Raw genomic sequence first — 15,006 nt, forward strand, 5'->3', positions numbered from 1 at the left:
TTCTTACATGTAAACCCTGCCAACAGTACATTTTATCACTTTCCATGATTTCTATTTAACAGGCAACTTACAGCAGCTGCTAAGGTGGCTCTGAATGCCTTAACGTGAGATAACTGCAAGAGATGGGAATGTACTGAATCCCAAAATGATTATAGAGATATTGTTTATTAAATAATAATAATATTTTTTTTAAAAAAAATACACTTCTGGCAAAAAAAGAAAGTAGTTTCTTATGCTGAACTACCTGTAACTCACATTCCAAAAGCAATATAACCCGAGATAAAGAGCTCAGGAAAAGTACCTTTTGGCAAGAAAAAAAAACTACTATTAAATAAGGCCAAATTAAAAAAAAAAAAAAAGTTTACATCCATAGCAAACATGATAAAGAACCCTCAATAATTTACCAGAAAACAAATAGTATTTATTCACCTGGTGATGTAATGATATATGGATTGTTGTGCTTGTTTTTAAACACAACTCAAGAAATGAAAATACTCTTGAGTTTTGAACATCAGAAGAGATAATGCAGTGAAGAACCTTCACTGAAAAGCAAAACAGAAATGAAACTAGAAGCTCAAAAACAGACCGTGCCCTACCACATTACCATACTCCTCCCTCAGACTAATTTTAGAAGGAATAAGAACAAAGAATGATATGTTTTAAGTTGGCCCTGCTTTAAACAAGGGGGCTGGAACAGGTGATTTCCAAAGGTTCATTTCAACCTGAATTATTCTACAACTGTAAGAATGATTTTTATGGTTAAAATACCACCAATATTAACAAGCCTCTGAAGAGTAAGCAGCAGAACGGAAGACTGTAGCTTCCAAGATATTAATATTCCAGCTACCTGTACACAAAGAAAACCTTGAAATGGGATACAAACTGCTTTACTGCTTTACCTTGCAGAACTCCCACAAGCCTTATAAAGCAGCACGGATTGAGATCTGCACAGTTTGTTAACTAGAAGACTTAATTTTGTACATGTTTTTTTGCAAGTGTTTTTAAGAATACACAGAAAAAACTTTTTCTACTCTCAAAAAAAGAATCTAGCATTTATTGTGTGGTAATCCAAGTCTTAAGACATCTGTCTACTTGAACTATTCAAGATTATTTATGCAGGCAATAATTAGAAAAAAATGAAAGCTGCTGAGGAATCCAAATAAATATCTGTAGCAGTTTCAAATACAGACACTGAAAGATGGTTACACGTGGTTTCCAATTTATTCTGCATTTCCCCAAACCTTAAAAAAAGCTTACCTTGAGGAAACCATTATGTTGCTTAGCATTCAGAACTTGTGATAACTTCAGATACTATCAAATCACATAAATCTGAAACTTTGAACTTCACCCTGAACGTATTTTACTCTGCAAGCAGTCCACACCTCTTTGTTAAAGTAGCAAAAGGCGCTTTATAATTAGCAATCTATTTGCTGTTTTATCAGTTACTACTTGCCATAAGCATAAGAAACTGGTTATAAATCATGTACACCTGCTCCATGCCTATCCTTTAACAGCAAATTACCTGACTTTCAGCTAGCACACCCAATCACTCCCTCCTCATTCCTGATTTCAAGAGCACACCTACTGCCAGCTCTGCCCTTTTGGCTCAAAAGCACCTCCATGTGTATCCTGCTCTGAGCAACAGGGCTACATAAATTATCCTAAAAAAAAAAAAAAAAAGGCAGTATATTAATCTGTTTTCTGCAGCACTTCTCCATAGAGGGCAAGCATTTATGTTTGCAACAGGGTTAAAATACATTTTGACACACCCCATCAAAACCTAAAGTTCTGCATCCAAACAAAACTGTTTCAACTATAGTATCATCCATGCCACTGGTGCCCAGGATTTCCAGAATCACCACGCAGCTTGCTCAAATTCCTGTTTACAACTGCGAGTTTTACTACACGGTTTCCTCATGCATTTCAGCCTGCGGCTTTCATTCAGTAGCTTTTCTTCTGCTGTGTGCTTTCACCTCTGTAAGGCTAAGAAAGGAGATGCTTTCCAGGACTCCCAGCTGGTGCATGACGGGAAGAAGACAGCCTGATGCCAGGCAAAAGGAACACAACATTTTCTTATGAGCATCTCCAGTTCACAGGCCCACAGGTGTCCTAATAAAGTCTCAAACACACCAGAAGACAGAGATAAAAGCTTTTGAATGACCAGTGTGGTCTCACACTTTCAGAGTACAACCCCCTTGTGGCTCTGGCGTCTCTCACAGCTCCTCAGGGTGCTACACACACAGTACATGCACAGCATGTGCACATTTCTTCTTTTAAATAGGAGTAAACCATCAGATTGAATGCTTAAGCGTGCCTCAGAACAAGGTGCGTATAAAAACCCAGATATAGTATTACAAAAGATGTTCCCGAAAATGCCAAGAGTAAAGCAAATGGAAGACGACTTCAAAAGTAGAAGAAAAAAAAAACGAGTTTAAATCAATTTACTTATGCCAACTCAATAAACACGTTGTGCACTCTGAGGTTTTGAAACCTGACAACACAAAAACTGAAGTGTTATTGAAAAACAAATATCCAACAGCAAGCCTAGTGGGGGGTACTATTTTTAGGAAAACATGATTGTTTTTATTTTTAAACAGGCAAGCCAATTTCTCCTCCACCTAAATATAAGCATCCTGAAGTATCTTACTTACTATCTCCAAGTATCAGACTGGAATGCAACTTGCACGCCACTGCTGACTCACTCTGCTGTCTGCAGCAGATCTGGCATTAAGGACAGCGGCCGCAGCAAGCAAACACCATGCTTCCATGGCCCGCCTGACAGCCTGCTGGGTTCGTCTGCGCTGAGCAGAAGCAAGCAGTACCTAACAAAGGCTTTCCTGCCGTTGGGGAAGATCTTCTCACATCTTCTGAACATGCGCCTCTCTTACAAGCATGCTGAAGAAAGGCACTGCTCCGAAAACCTTCTGTTGGTTCATACAGCCAAAGAGTGACTTTTGCTTGGTGATGTCAGAACAGAGCGGAAGCGCAGTTACTGTCCACACAGATGATCTAAGTCTATGAGGAGAAACAGCAGTTTCGTTGCTTAATTGAAAAAGCTGCCATATAAACTAAGTTGTTCCACCCTTTCCTCTCCTGCAAAATCTGCACTGAGAAGGGGATGATCCTTACTGTATCTTTACCAGCTCGCTTTCTCCTGATGCTGTGCTCCCCCCCCAGAAACAGCCTGTGATTCACTATCCATCAGCCAAACGCATTATGGGAGCACCACAGAGCGTCATCTGCAGCAAGTTCTTCTACCGTTACCACGCTGAACGGTTCAGGGGCACCACTTTGCACACCCAAGTGAATTTAACACTGATCTCCGAAGCCGAAATTAAAACACTTGCTACCAAATGAGATTTCTTACAGGGGAACTTGGAAGCTGGGCTTACATTCAAAGCAAGAATTCTGAGTCATCATGAAATCAGTAATGATAGTGATAATTTTAGAAACCTGGAAGAACTGATGATTGAACACATGCAACAAGTTCATTATCAACTCCAGCCTCATTTTAAAAGGGACGAATGGAGACGCATAAAACCTCAGCCAGTTTTTGACGCAGTTCTACAATGCTTCCAGCTAGCCTGCAAAAACAAAGTTAACCTGACAAGAACTATCACAAATTTGGAACGGGCTTACACACACACAAAAAAAATCCCTGTCATATTTTGCCAAAGCAGCTCCTTCCTACAAAACCCATTCCCCAAAATAGTTTCAATACCTTTTAAAGCACTCACTGCTTTTGCAACCTTGCAATCATGTAGGTTCAGATTTTAGCTACTGATCATAATGAAAAAATACATGAGACAGACCGCATGCATTGACACACAATACACATCAGCAAAACAATAAAATGCTGTCCCCTAAGTTCATACTTCTTACTAACTGCAAAACTTCAGCTTTACCCAAGGAAACGTAAAAACGGAAGCACCTAATAGTTTGCTAAGATATCAAACACCACAAAGAAAAAGTGATGCTTTCTCAAAACTTAAGACAAACCAAAGTAATCTATCTGTATGCTGCTTCAAAAGCAACACAGCTACAACAGGGTTACAGGGTTTGCTCTAATGCAATTAGCAGATTTAACAAAATACTGGTCCTTAAGTCCTGGAATTGTTCCCACATGCTAAAGATGACGGTCTTTCCAGTTGCTATGAGAAAAATCCTGTATCATTATGCAAATCAGCTGTTATAATCATTTTCAAAAATAGTTGTCTATATATTGACGTTATGCAATGATCAAATTAAAGAATATGCAGTATACACTGAAAATTACATTTTTATATATATATAAGCAAATGACTTGTGTTGCTCTTTTAAGGTAACTTAATTTTCTCACAAATTCAGTTTTTTCTAATAATGGAAGCAGGCCAAAAAAAGCATACTGAAATATTTACCAGTTCTTACACAGCCACAAAAAAAAGTTGCAAAAATACACAGCCATAGCCTTTCCTTTAACGACTAACATTCTCAGTATCTAGAATTTTATTCATTAGCATTTCTAAGCAGTTTTATGAATTCCTTTTTCAAACAAAGTAAGCATTTAAACCCTTGTCCTTGCTCTGCTCATGAAGGCAGCTCTAAGACAAAAACAGAAAGCAAATGACTTAATCTTCCTATTTTATAAGCATGCTAGAGCATGCAGTGCAGAATTTACATATAGCTTTACTTTCTAAACCAATGCCGACAGGTTTTAAACCAGTCCAAATAAAAAACAATTTTAAAACTATTAGCCCTTTGCAATCAAAGGCTGCAGGAGGATCCACCAGTCGTTAGACTTCATCTTTTGTTAAAAAGGAAATTTAAAACGAGCTGAATGTTCCTGAAGCTGTGAATGACAGGCACTGTTCAAATCTTGTTTTGGAACTAAAAACTTCTTACTGCAAAACCTGAACCTCCATATGTAAGGACAGCTGGCCATTCTTGGTGACCTTCACAGTTTCCACTTTCCAAGTACAAACTTAATTTACCAAAGAACAGATTTACATTGCTGAATCTATGGCCTGAAAAAAAAGCTCAACAACCTGCCAGGAATGAAAATTTTCACTTCCAGTTCAGGCAAGCCGAGCACATACTGACGCTGACCTGCTCCTCAATGACCCACTCTACACTGGCACCCCACTTTTGCTCCTCTACAGCAACCTTCAGCTTCCTCTCTCAGCACCAGCCCCGTGTGGTGGAAGCCCTAGCGTGAAGGAAGCCAGCTCCTACTCTCCTAGGTGGCAGCCAAGCTGTCAGCAGCTACATCCCATCAACAGCAAAACTGGTAAGTGGAGGCACGAGGGTACTTCCAAGTCTCCCAAAGTTGCTTTGTTGCCTCATTTATTTGCAGTTTTCAGGAACTCAGACTTCAGCAATGACACAACGTGGTCCAGCAGAACATCTGTCCCTATCAGCTCTGCAACGTTAGCACACTGACCTCAACCCTTTTAACTCCAGCTTAAACAAGTCCACATAGAAACAAAAAACAAAAACAAAAACAAAAAAACACTGTTCTAGCTGTTCAACAGCTTGACAGCCTGAAGCTACAGAGGGAGTGTTACAAGAAGTGTCCACACTCCATCCTCAAACAGATTTAAGTGTCCTGACAAATGGCCAAACCCTTATTAGTGCTATTTTCTTGACAGCATCCCTACTAAAAAAAAAAAAAAACAACAGACACAGGAAAATATACCAAACCAAATCTAAATGTTTCCCAGCATATATGTCATTTAGCTTGTATATATGCATACTTTTTTTTTCCTAAGTAGGCTGCATTTCCATTAGCCAGCATGAAACACAAAATAAGTTTACTGTTTTTCTACAAGTCTGGGTAATCAGGAAGTATACAGGAAATGAACAGGAAGAAAGTTCTTCAGAGCAAAGGAGGATTCCTTGTAGCCAGCCAGCTGTACTTGCCAACTCTACCATCTGTGCCTTAAAGAACCAGAAAAGAGACCAACTCAGATGTGGCTGAGAGAAACATTTTATGATTTAGAAGAAGTGCATTTAACCCATTAATGCTCAATATTTCAACTACAACCCTTTGTTTCTTTTTAATCCCCCTGCTTGTAATTTAAAGGCAGCAATCTACACACGGAAGAAAAAAAAAACATGGCTCCTCCATATCCAAATTCCCATAGTGGGAGGGAGTAAATCAGAAGATACTTGAAGATGAGTTGGCTGAAGGTTGCCTCAGGAACCAGCCACATCCTAACCTCCATCTCACAGCAGGTTTTTGGACCCACATACACTCATGACACTGCATTTTGGAAATTACTCCCACAGCAAGCGTCTCTCCTTTCAGCTTTGTAAGGTGTATGAGATGTGTCCTGGAGCTCTCAGCCACACAGTGGCTTTGCTGAACAATCAACAAGGTCAAGAAAACTGAAAGAAAACACAGAATCTATATAATAACCAGGCACTTCCCCCTGCCACCTCCACCCCAGTCTCAACCTCATAAACCTCACAGCGTAAATACAAAAAACAGTAAGAGAAGCATGTAAAAGTATGATGTTTACACTGCAGAAGAACTTGTTCTAACAAAGACCAAGCACAGATGCATTAAACTTCCATTTCAACATGGTATGAAACCACAGATTAAGACAGACATGCAGAGCGTAAAGGAGGTAAGTTTGCCGTGAAGGGCTGCAAAACCCTCTAAAATAGCCAATGATATTACCAGACCAAAGCAGCTAGCCATCCATTACAAAAAAGCCAACAGCAAGCAGCACTGTAAGAAACAATGCAACAGCACAGCATATTGTTCACGTCAAATTTGCAAGAGAGAAGTCTTCAGCTGAGAAACCAAGGATAGGGCCTCGACTCCTTACTCAATGCCAGCTCCAGGTCTACAGCCCTGACAAAAGACGTTCCGTCCCCAATTCCAGAGGTGTAAGTTGTGTAAAGGTACAGTTAGGAAGGTCTCCTGCTTCTGCTCACGCTTTGGAAGAAGCCATGTAAGTGAAGCGAGCCCCTGCTTTCCGTACGCACTTCAGCATCCCAGCCTGCTACCGTGCCGCGGGGACAGCCACACGTGGCAGGCCGGGCGGCTGTCGTGGAGGCAATGCGCCTGCTGCCTTGGCCTTCTGTCTGGAGGCAACACATGGAAGAAGTTCCACTTTGACGTCTCAGTTTGAGATTTCCAATGTGACAAATGTACCCACTTTTGCCTATGAACCCAAATCAGCACAGACTCTTTGACAACAGAGTGTGGGACCTCCCCAGTAGCACTCTCAGAATGCTACCACACTTTGCAGGAGCTCCTCTAAAGAAGCACCGCTGTGTACTTTAACAGATCTTAACCTCAAACACCCACAGAAGAGCACAAGGATTTTATTCAGTAAAAGAACTCAGCATGGAGTGTCACTACGTTGATATTTACTGACAGGAAGTGAAAAATGGCTCAGACTCAACTTTTTGCAAGTCTGAAAGGATATCCAAAACTTCCAGAGACAAGGGAATTTAAAATAGCTATCAGGCTGGCGGACAAACATTGCACTAAAAAGCTTTATGAAACGTAAGCTACAAAAAATAGGATATATATGAATTTTTCAGCATTAGAAGACAATTTCAGGGGGCGGTTACAAGAGAATATAAAGACAAGCAGCAAAACCAGGCATAAGGCCAGCCTAATAAACCATTTCTCAATCAACCAGCCCTAAGTAGATAATATTTAGTTCTAATGAGATCCAGTGTTTTCCTCCTCTTAATGTTAACACAAAAAATGTCTTAGAAAAGTAACACCCATTCACACATGAAACCAAAGAAAACACCCAACTGCTTCAATTCTAGCCCAATACATACGCATGCAAAGCAAAGAATTAAGCACAGGCCCCCCAAAAAATTAATCATGCAATTAAAACCTATTATACTTCATCCCCACAAAGGCAGAATGAAGTTTATAGGACATTTCTTAAGCACTTCACTGCAAAGAATTGGATATTATGCAGTTTTTCTGCACTGCTGCATGTTGGGGCTATGAAGCCAGGACTTCATCTTTAAAGGGAACAATGCCAGCTTTTGTCAATAGTCATCATCCCAAACATACAGCAGTTGAGTTTAATTTTTTAGCTGCACAGCCAATTACCATTTGAATCACAGAGCCCACTACTTTAGCTCTGTTTCCTAAAAATCATTATTAAGATAACCTAGATTTATGCAGTATGATACGGGGCCTAATTGCATGATTATTATACTTCTTTCTACAAAGCTCTTTTTTCATGGCTCTGTACACAAGATGGTAAACGACACAGATGGCTACAGGAGCAAAGAGGATGCTAGCCTGAATTAGGAACTGGAACAAGGATTTGTTTGCATCTGAAGTATCAGTCTGGATGAAGATACAACTAAGAGCAACCTCTAAGCACAATGCACAGTCAACATATTCACAAAACATCCACATTTCAGAAGAGCTTGTGCTCCATGGGGCTATGTACATACATTCCCACATTTTAAGATAAATTCCCTCCTTACAGTCAAGAAGTACCCATGCTAGTAACTCACGGGAATTACTCGTGCAGCTGTAAGGCCCCAAACCACCGGAGAAGTATCAAATCACAGGGACCCATGACTACCCTAGGATTTGTGATGAGACACCAGACATATCCAGCAATCACTGTTTGCAGCTCAACATCACAGCCAGTTTACCCTCCTTGAAAAGCCATTCAACAATAAATCAAGATCAATATTGATAGCAAACACAGATCACAAATACCTTTGAGCTCCATATTACTAGCTGGATACTCCAGCTAGAAAGGAGGTGGGCTTTAAAATTAGGTTAGTTATGACTAATGACAGCAACTTAGGACTGTAATGTAATTAAGGGATTTGACAGCTCAATTGTCTATACCCTCCTTTTTTTTTCTCCAGTTTCTTAGAACACAACTATTGTCCCTTAAACTGTTATACAAGAACCATTTTCTTTTTTAAACATGTTGTAATGGAACACTCTAGGCTACAGTACCATGCATATAATTTGTCAGCTTATGCAGCCAGCGTCAATATGGCTAAAATATTAGTTCATTTAAATATATAATTTAAGAAACCATTCAGAAATTCATAATTGGCAAAAGCAACTTGGTAGAAAGAAACTTAACAAAAAAAATTGATTTCATGCTTATTGCATTCCAAAGTTGAGTTTCAGTCGGCCTTACTCTTTTTTAGCACAGGGGTTTTTAACAATGTGTTATTAAAACACATTATTCTGGTAAGATTATTACTGAATGAGCAATACCAATTGCTTCCATAACAACAAAGAGGACTGTCCAAACCATCCTGTAAGGAGGAAAACAAAAGATACAATCACCTCTTTTGGAAAAAAAAAAAAAAAAGAAAATTCAGTACTTCTCCATGCAGCATTGTAACACATCATTTACTAAATACTAGCTTCCTCTACAGCATTTGCTGTACTTCAAAACCTTCTGGTAGTCAAAGTAAGGTGTCTTACATGAGAGGTAGCAAGTGATCACCAGCCTAGCAGCTGTCCAGAGCCACCTAATCTTCCAGTGCGTATCAGACCATGGCAGTATTAGCCACACTCTAGGCTGTATTCTTTCCCTAAACACACCGTAAGCATCTTGTGAAGTCTGTGAAAGTTGAGCGTAATTATCTGGAGGACAGAAGGGCCTTCCTGACTAGCACAATTTCCTAGAAAGATTCACTTTCAGAATTCATCAGCCTTCTTCGAGAGTACAGGTTAGCCCAGCACTGACACGGGGCCTGCCAGTTGCCCCCAGAGCCGAACAGGGGGGGATCTTCAGCAGCACCCGACACTGGCCAAGCTGTCCTCACCAAAGCACCAAGCAGCATCAACAAAGGCAATTTTGCAGCTGACAAAGACCCAGTGGTGGGAGGGGGACAGAAATGACAAAAAGCAACTTGGATTTCTCCTTAAAATCACAATGCTCACAACCAGGAGCAGCTCAAGGAAAGCTTGCACGTTATTTAGCGTTACCCTTTTAACAGTGTTTTAAGGGAAAGCCTCGCCTGTTCTGAAAATTACACACACTTAACTAAGCTTACAAACAGATTTCAATGAAGATTAGCCTCAGTTGTGTTCTGTTTCTTTTTTTTTCCTTTAGAGGTCAGTTTGAGAAAATTTTACAACGTGCTCACATTATCTGTACTCATTTCTTTCCCTGAAAAGCACATTTAGTCATCACTTAAACGGCAGAACTACATGAAGCAGAGAATTAGTTTGCAGCTTTTGTTGACTTAAAAGAGTGCACAACCAGTTATTTTTTAACTTCATGTTTAGCTTGTGCAAACAGTCCCCAGCAATGCTGCGCATTGATTAAAAATTTTTGATGATGCAAGATCAAGTAGTTCATTAGCAAGCCTGCCCTCCATTTAAGTAAGACCAAAGAGACGAGCTTTTAACTTGTCAAGCATCTTTAACTGCACCAGAAAAGCTGGGCAAAAAGGGGTTGAGGCTTCTTTGCACTGATGCAGCAAGGGTTGCACAACCGAGCGCTCTATGGAACAGGTTTTTCTGTGAGTAAGCTTCAGCTGTCAAACAAGGCTATCCGCAAATACGCACGTAGTACAGCAAGATGTCAAAGGTTTTCTTGGTTGTGAGGAAAACTAACGGATAAACCAACAGGCACATCTTTAACCTCAGAAGAGAAAATGCATGAGCTTGCACCAATCAACACCTTTCGGACAACTCAAAAATCTTGACCCCTGTAAGTCCAAAAGACTGATTTTCCCAGCAAACACATCCTATAGCAAGCAGGTAACTGAAGCTAACTCTGAGAAAGTGACTATTCAAACAAACTTTTAAGATAAATTCAAAGCAAAATCAGCACTCATCTTGTCCAATGCTCAAAATCATCCAGGCTCCACGCGCAAAATGGACATGTCAGGTGCTTAACACAGCTAAGTAACGTGGTTTACTCATGAACAAAGAAATGCTCTTCCACCAGCAAAACCCTTTACCACTTTATTTCTTCCAGTCTCTTCTAATCCCTTACCAGCCCTTACTGTGCTTGCAGGCAAGACAAACTTATTACAAGTACCTAACAAACTTCAGTTTTAAAATAAAAGCAACTATTTTAAACAAGTGGAATTTCCAGCTCTATTTTTAAACTCAGGATGTACCTTATGCCATTAATGCATTTTTTTCTTGGAAGCTGAGCCATTTTTACTGATGTCACATTTTTTTTATTAAAAATGCAAAATGCTTTAGGACCACAAACAGTATGAGGTTGTATTATATTCTAAGCAGCTTCCACTCACAATTTTAGCATTCTCTGCCTTCCAGTACATGAGACAAACACAGGCAAGACTTGGAAATAAATTACATCCAACATCTGATCTTTACCAAATATTACAGCAGTTTATACAATATGTAGGTCATGAGAAACACATGCTGCAATTAAGCACAGGGCAGCACCTGGAAATACGAGGGAAGCTCAAACAATGCTATAATGCACACACAAAGCAGTTGCTCTGATTTTTCACTTCGGTCTCACATGGTTAAGCCACTTGCTAAACTCAGTTATGCATGGACCTAAGACACGTGCAAGCAATGTAATGTGTACGACGTGCACGCAACTCTTTGCAGGAAAACAGTGGACATCTGAGCCGCACAATTTCAGAAAACCCAAAGATTATAGTGCCTCAGACAATGTAACGGTCCTTTCTTTATAAAAAAATGCATCCATCTTTGAAGAAATCTGTTAATCCAAACTTTCCTTCTCACCCATTTGCAATAAAAGGTATCCAGTATTACAGAAGGGAGAGAGAAACCTAAAGACATCAGGAATAAATATCTGAAATGAAGTATTAAGTAGATGATTTAGTGGCTCCAGTGTTAGAACCTTTTCCTCTTTCAATTTCAAAAATATTTTTTCACAAGATGTGCAGAAAAAGACTGTTCAGGGACAAGAATATTTGATCAGATGAAAAGTATTTCACAATTAGCATATAGGGCTATTTTCATCTAGTATATGCAAATCTACTGATTTTGAGAAGTCATTATTTCCCTTTCTTAAAACCCTACTTTACCAACACAGGAATCATTCTTAACCAAACTGTGGGTCCCATGTACAACATACAATGTACATACATCTATGCTCATTTTAAAAGGATGCAATGCAGCCTGTAAGAAAAAAAGCCAGACATTCCAGCACAGATCCATGAAGAGTACGTTGGCACTCCAGCACCTAACTCAGGCCATGTTGTGGGGCTCAGATGTTCCCCATGGTGCCCTGGAGAATCAGCCATGACTGAAATACACAAACACAAATCCTTCATCCACCTGGGACGCTGAGAGGTGAACCCCACCTCAAGGATAGGCACACGAGGAGAGACAGACCTCCACACGCAGTTTGGTGATCGCACCTCACCTGGATTCAAGCCCCTGCCATAGCAGGTTCGCCAGAGGGCTTCATTCCACACCTGCCCAGCCTAGGTAGTAATGCCAAGTTGCTGGCCATCCTGGAAGCACCATTACCACTGAACTACTGTTTGCAAGAGGAATCCACATTGTGGTTTCCCTCATCCCAGCTAAATGCCCAAATCACTGGGCCTCACACCTCTCTCAGTCTTTTAGCTTGACAGAAACAGCTGCCCTGAAAAGGGCCAGTACCCACAAGATGCTCCCACACATATGGGAATGCAGGGAGGCAGAGTTAACCAGCAGCAGAAGTGCAGATGGTCGCTTGCTTCAGTCTCAAAATTTTGCGCTTCGCCACAGGATGAGAAGTTCCTTTGAGATCTTAAATCCCAGTCCTCCTATCACACACCACACGCCTTCCCAAATACCTCATTTAAGTTTCAGGGGTGCTCATTTCCTTCACTGGACATCGCACTCTCAGACAAATGACTCCCAGTCTAGTCCTCTGTCTACGCACGTCAGAAATAAGCAGGTTATTTTCCAAGTGCCAGATGTGATGAGCAACAATTCCATCAAAACCCTGCAAAAAAGCATGTCCAAGAAAACCTGCAGCGATAAAAAAAATTAAACTTTGACTTCTGCAGCAACGTCAGCCTTCAAGTAAAGTCATTATACTGTATGCACAGCAGTCTTCTTTCATTAGATATCCGTTCAAATGTGCAGCTACGAAAAGAGTATAAGCTCCTTCCAAATATGTCTTTGCAATGGTTAAAAAAAATGCTTTTTCCATTAATTTCATTACAGAATTGCAGCCAGCTGCTGCTTTTGGAAAAACTAGCCCAAATCCAGTCTTCAGTGGCCTATCTCTAATCCAAAAATCTAAGAATGTAGTGAGACAATTAAAAAAAAAAAAAAAAGGGCAAAAAACTCCATTTGGCATATCTTTAGCAACCCTGAGTAAGAAAATCCAGGTTCAAAATTCAACAATTTTCTTGCCAAGAGCAGATTACTAGTTAAAAGGGTCTGTTTGCGTCAAAAAACTATGCCAGCTAACGGTATATTTAGACAAAGATACCTGCAACACTGAATTCTACAACGATGAAGCCAATAGCTAACCATTTTGCCACCACTTAACTCTTTCCATAGTCCACAAGTTCTCAGCAAACGCATTACTCAGAGAATCAGAAAACTCAGACTTTCTAAGTCAGCACCGTGTGCTGCTCTGGCCTGTGTCAGCGTTACAGCTGCCCTAATCATAGGCCAACAAAATGACCAAGCGCAAACATTGCAAAGGCAAGTCTAAAACTACATTTTATCAACACCACAAACAGAATGTAAGAATTACGTAGCAGAGAAGGCACTTCCTAACTAAAAGTTTGGCAGTATCCCGCTGAAGTCAAGAACCTTTCAGGCCCTTTTGAAGCCACCAACACGTTAGGCCTAGCATCAACAGGTCAAGCTCTGTGCTAGTGATTGCAGTAATTGGTGCTGATCCAGCCCAGGAACCAGGTTGTATTTGTAGCATCTACTATGAGTTCTGAAAAACTGTAATTTTCACCCTGACCTTGCTGTCAAGCAGCAAGCTCTCTTTCTAGAGCGCTTGTCAGAATCACAGAAGGGCTTGAAAGGATCCACGAGGACTGCTGGGTCTAACTCCCAGCTCCACCCACGACCACCCAAAAATCAAACTCTAAGTCCAGGTCTGCATACTACTATCATTTTTCCCAGGATGGCTCTAACTTTCAAGCACAGTTCCTATTCTTACATCAAAACCTCTCAAATACAATAATGAACTTTCTACACCATGAAGACTGCTACAGCCACAGCACAGCCCCTACACGCCATTAACCCTGCGTGGCATTTGGAGCTCAACATCTGCCTGCTGTTCCTACTGCACATCTGTTCCAAAGGCCACCAAAGCAACACTTTGCAAGGCTTCTCCAGTTAGACTCATTAGTCTTAACTGCACACTAAGAACATATTCCAGAATCACACTCCTCGCAATCCTCTTCAAGACTCAGTGCGTTCTCGTTTGTAATACACCCTAGTGCTTACTGCAGGTGAGATTATGCCAAAGCACGGTTTACATGTCACGGTACCAAAGTAAGCTTTTTTTTAAAAAAAAAAAAAAAAAAAAACTTTAATTTAAGCCCATTCCTTGCGATTGAGACCTTTGCTGCATCTGACTGAGACCAAGGGCTCGCTCTGCCTGGCCGAGGGTGCAGGACCCAGGCTTCGCCCCTCCTGCCACACGGCCGGCAGCGACCCGAGCAGGGCCAGAGGTCCCCGCCACCCGCCCCTCCGGCTCCGCTCGGCGAGAAATGGCGCCGGGCCCCCCGGCGGGCCGCAGCCCCGGTGGGTCCGACCGCCCGGCTCCGACAAAAGGCGTCCGAGGCGCGGCGGGAAGGCGCAGCGGCCCTGGGAAACGCGTTAGGTAACCGCGGCGCGGGTCTGATGCAATAGCTCGCCGCGCACCGCTCGCCGTCGGGCTCCGGCGGCGCCGGGAGGATACAGGTCAGGTCCAGGTCGAAGCCATCCTCCTGGTAGCGCCTTTTGTTCCTGCTGACGATCTCTTTGATGATGGCGGTCATGTCTGGCAGCCGGGTGCCGCTCCGGGACAGCGCGCAGAGGCCGAGCGGCGGCGGGGCGCGGGGCCCGGCGGCGGCGGAGGGCCGGCGGCCGCCGGG

The 15,006-nt window shown here is 41.6% G+C and overlaps 1 protein-coding gene across 1 annotated transcript in view; it reads right to left on the bottom strand.

Moving 5' to 3' along the window:
* PTEN (phosphatase and tensin homolog) overlaps nucleotides 1-15,000 on the bottom strand; it is a 49,476-nt gene extending 34,476 nt beyond the window's left edge. Inside the window, exon 1 of the mRNA XM_035330761.1 lies at nucleotides 14,832-15,000. Coding sequence (XP_035186652.1) covers nucleotides 14,832-14,910 — 79 coding nt within the window. The 5' untranslated portion in view covers nucleotides 14,911-15,000. The remainder of the gene's footprint in view (nucleotides 1-14,831) is intronic.
* Nucleotides 15,001-15,006: the final 6 nt, after the last annotated feature.

The sequence above is a fragment of the Oxyura jamaicensis genome, chromosome 6 (genome assembly GCF_011077185.1).
Source record: "Oxyura jamaicensis isolate SHBP4307 breed ruddy duck chromosome 6, BPBGC_Ojam_1.0, whole genome shotgun sequence".
NCBI lineage: Eukaryota > Metazoa > Chordata > Aves > Anseriformes > Anatidae > Oxyura > Oxyura jamaicensis.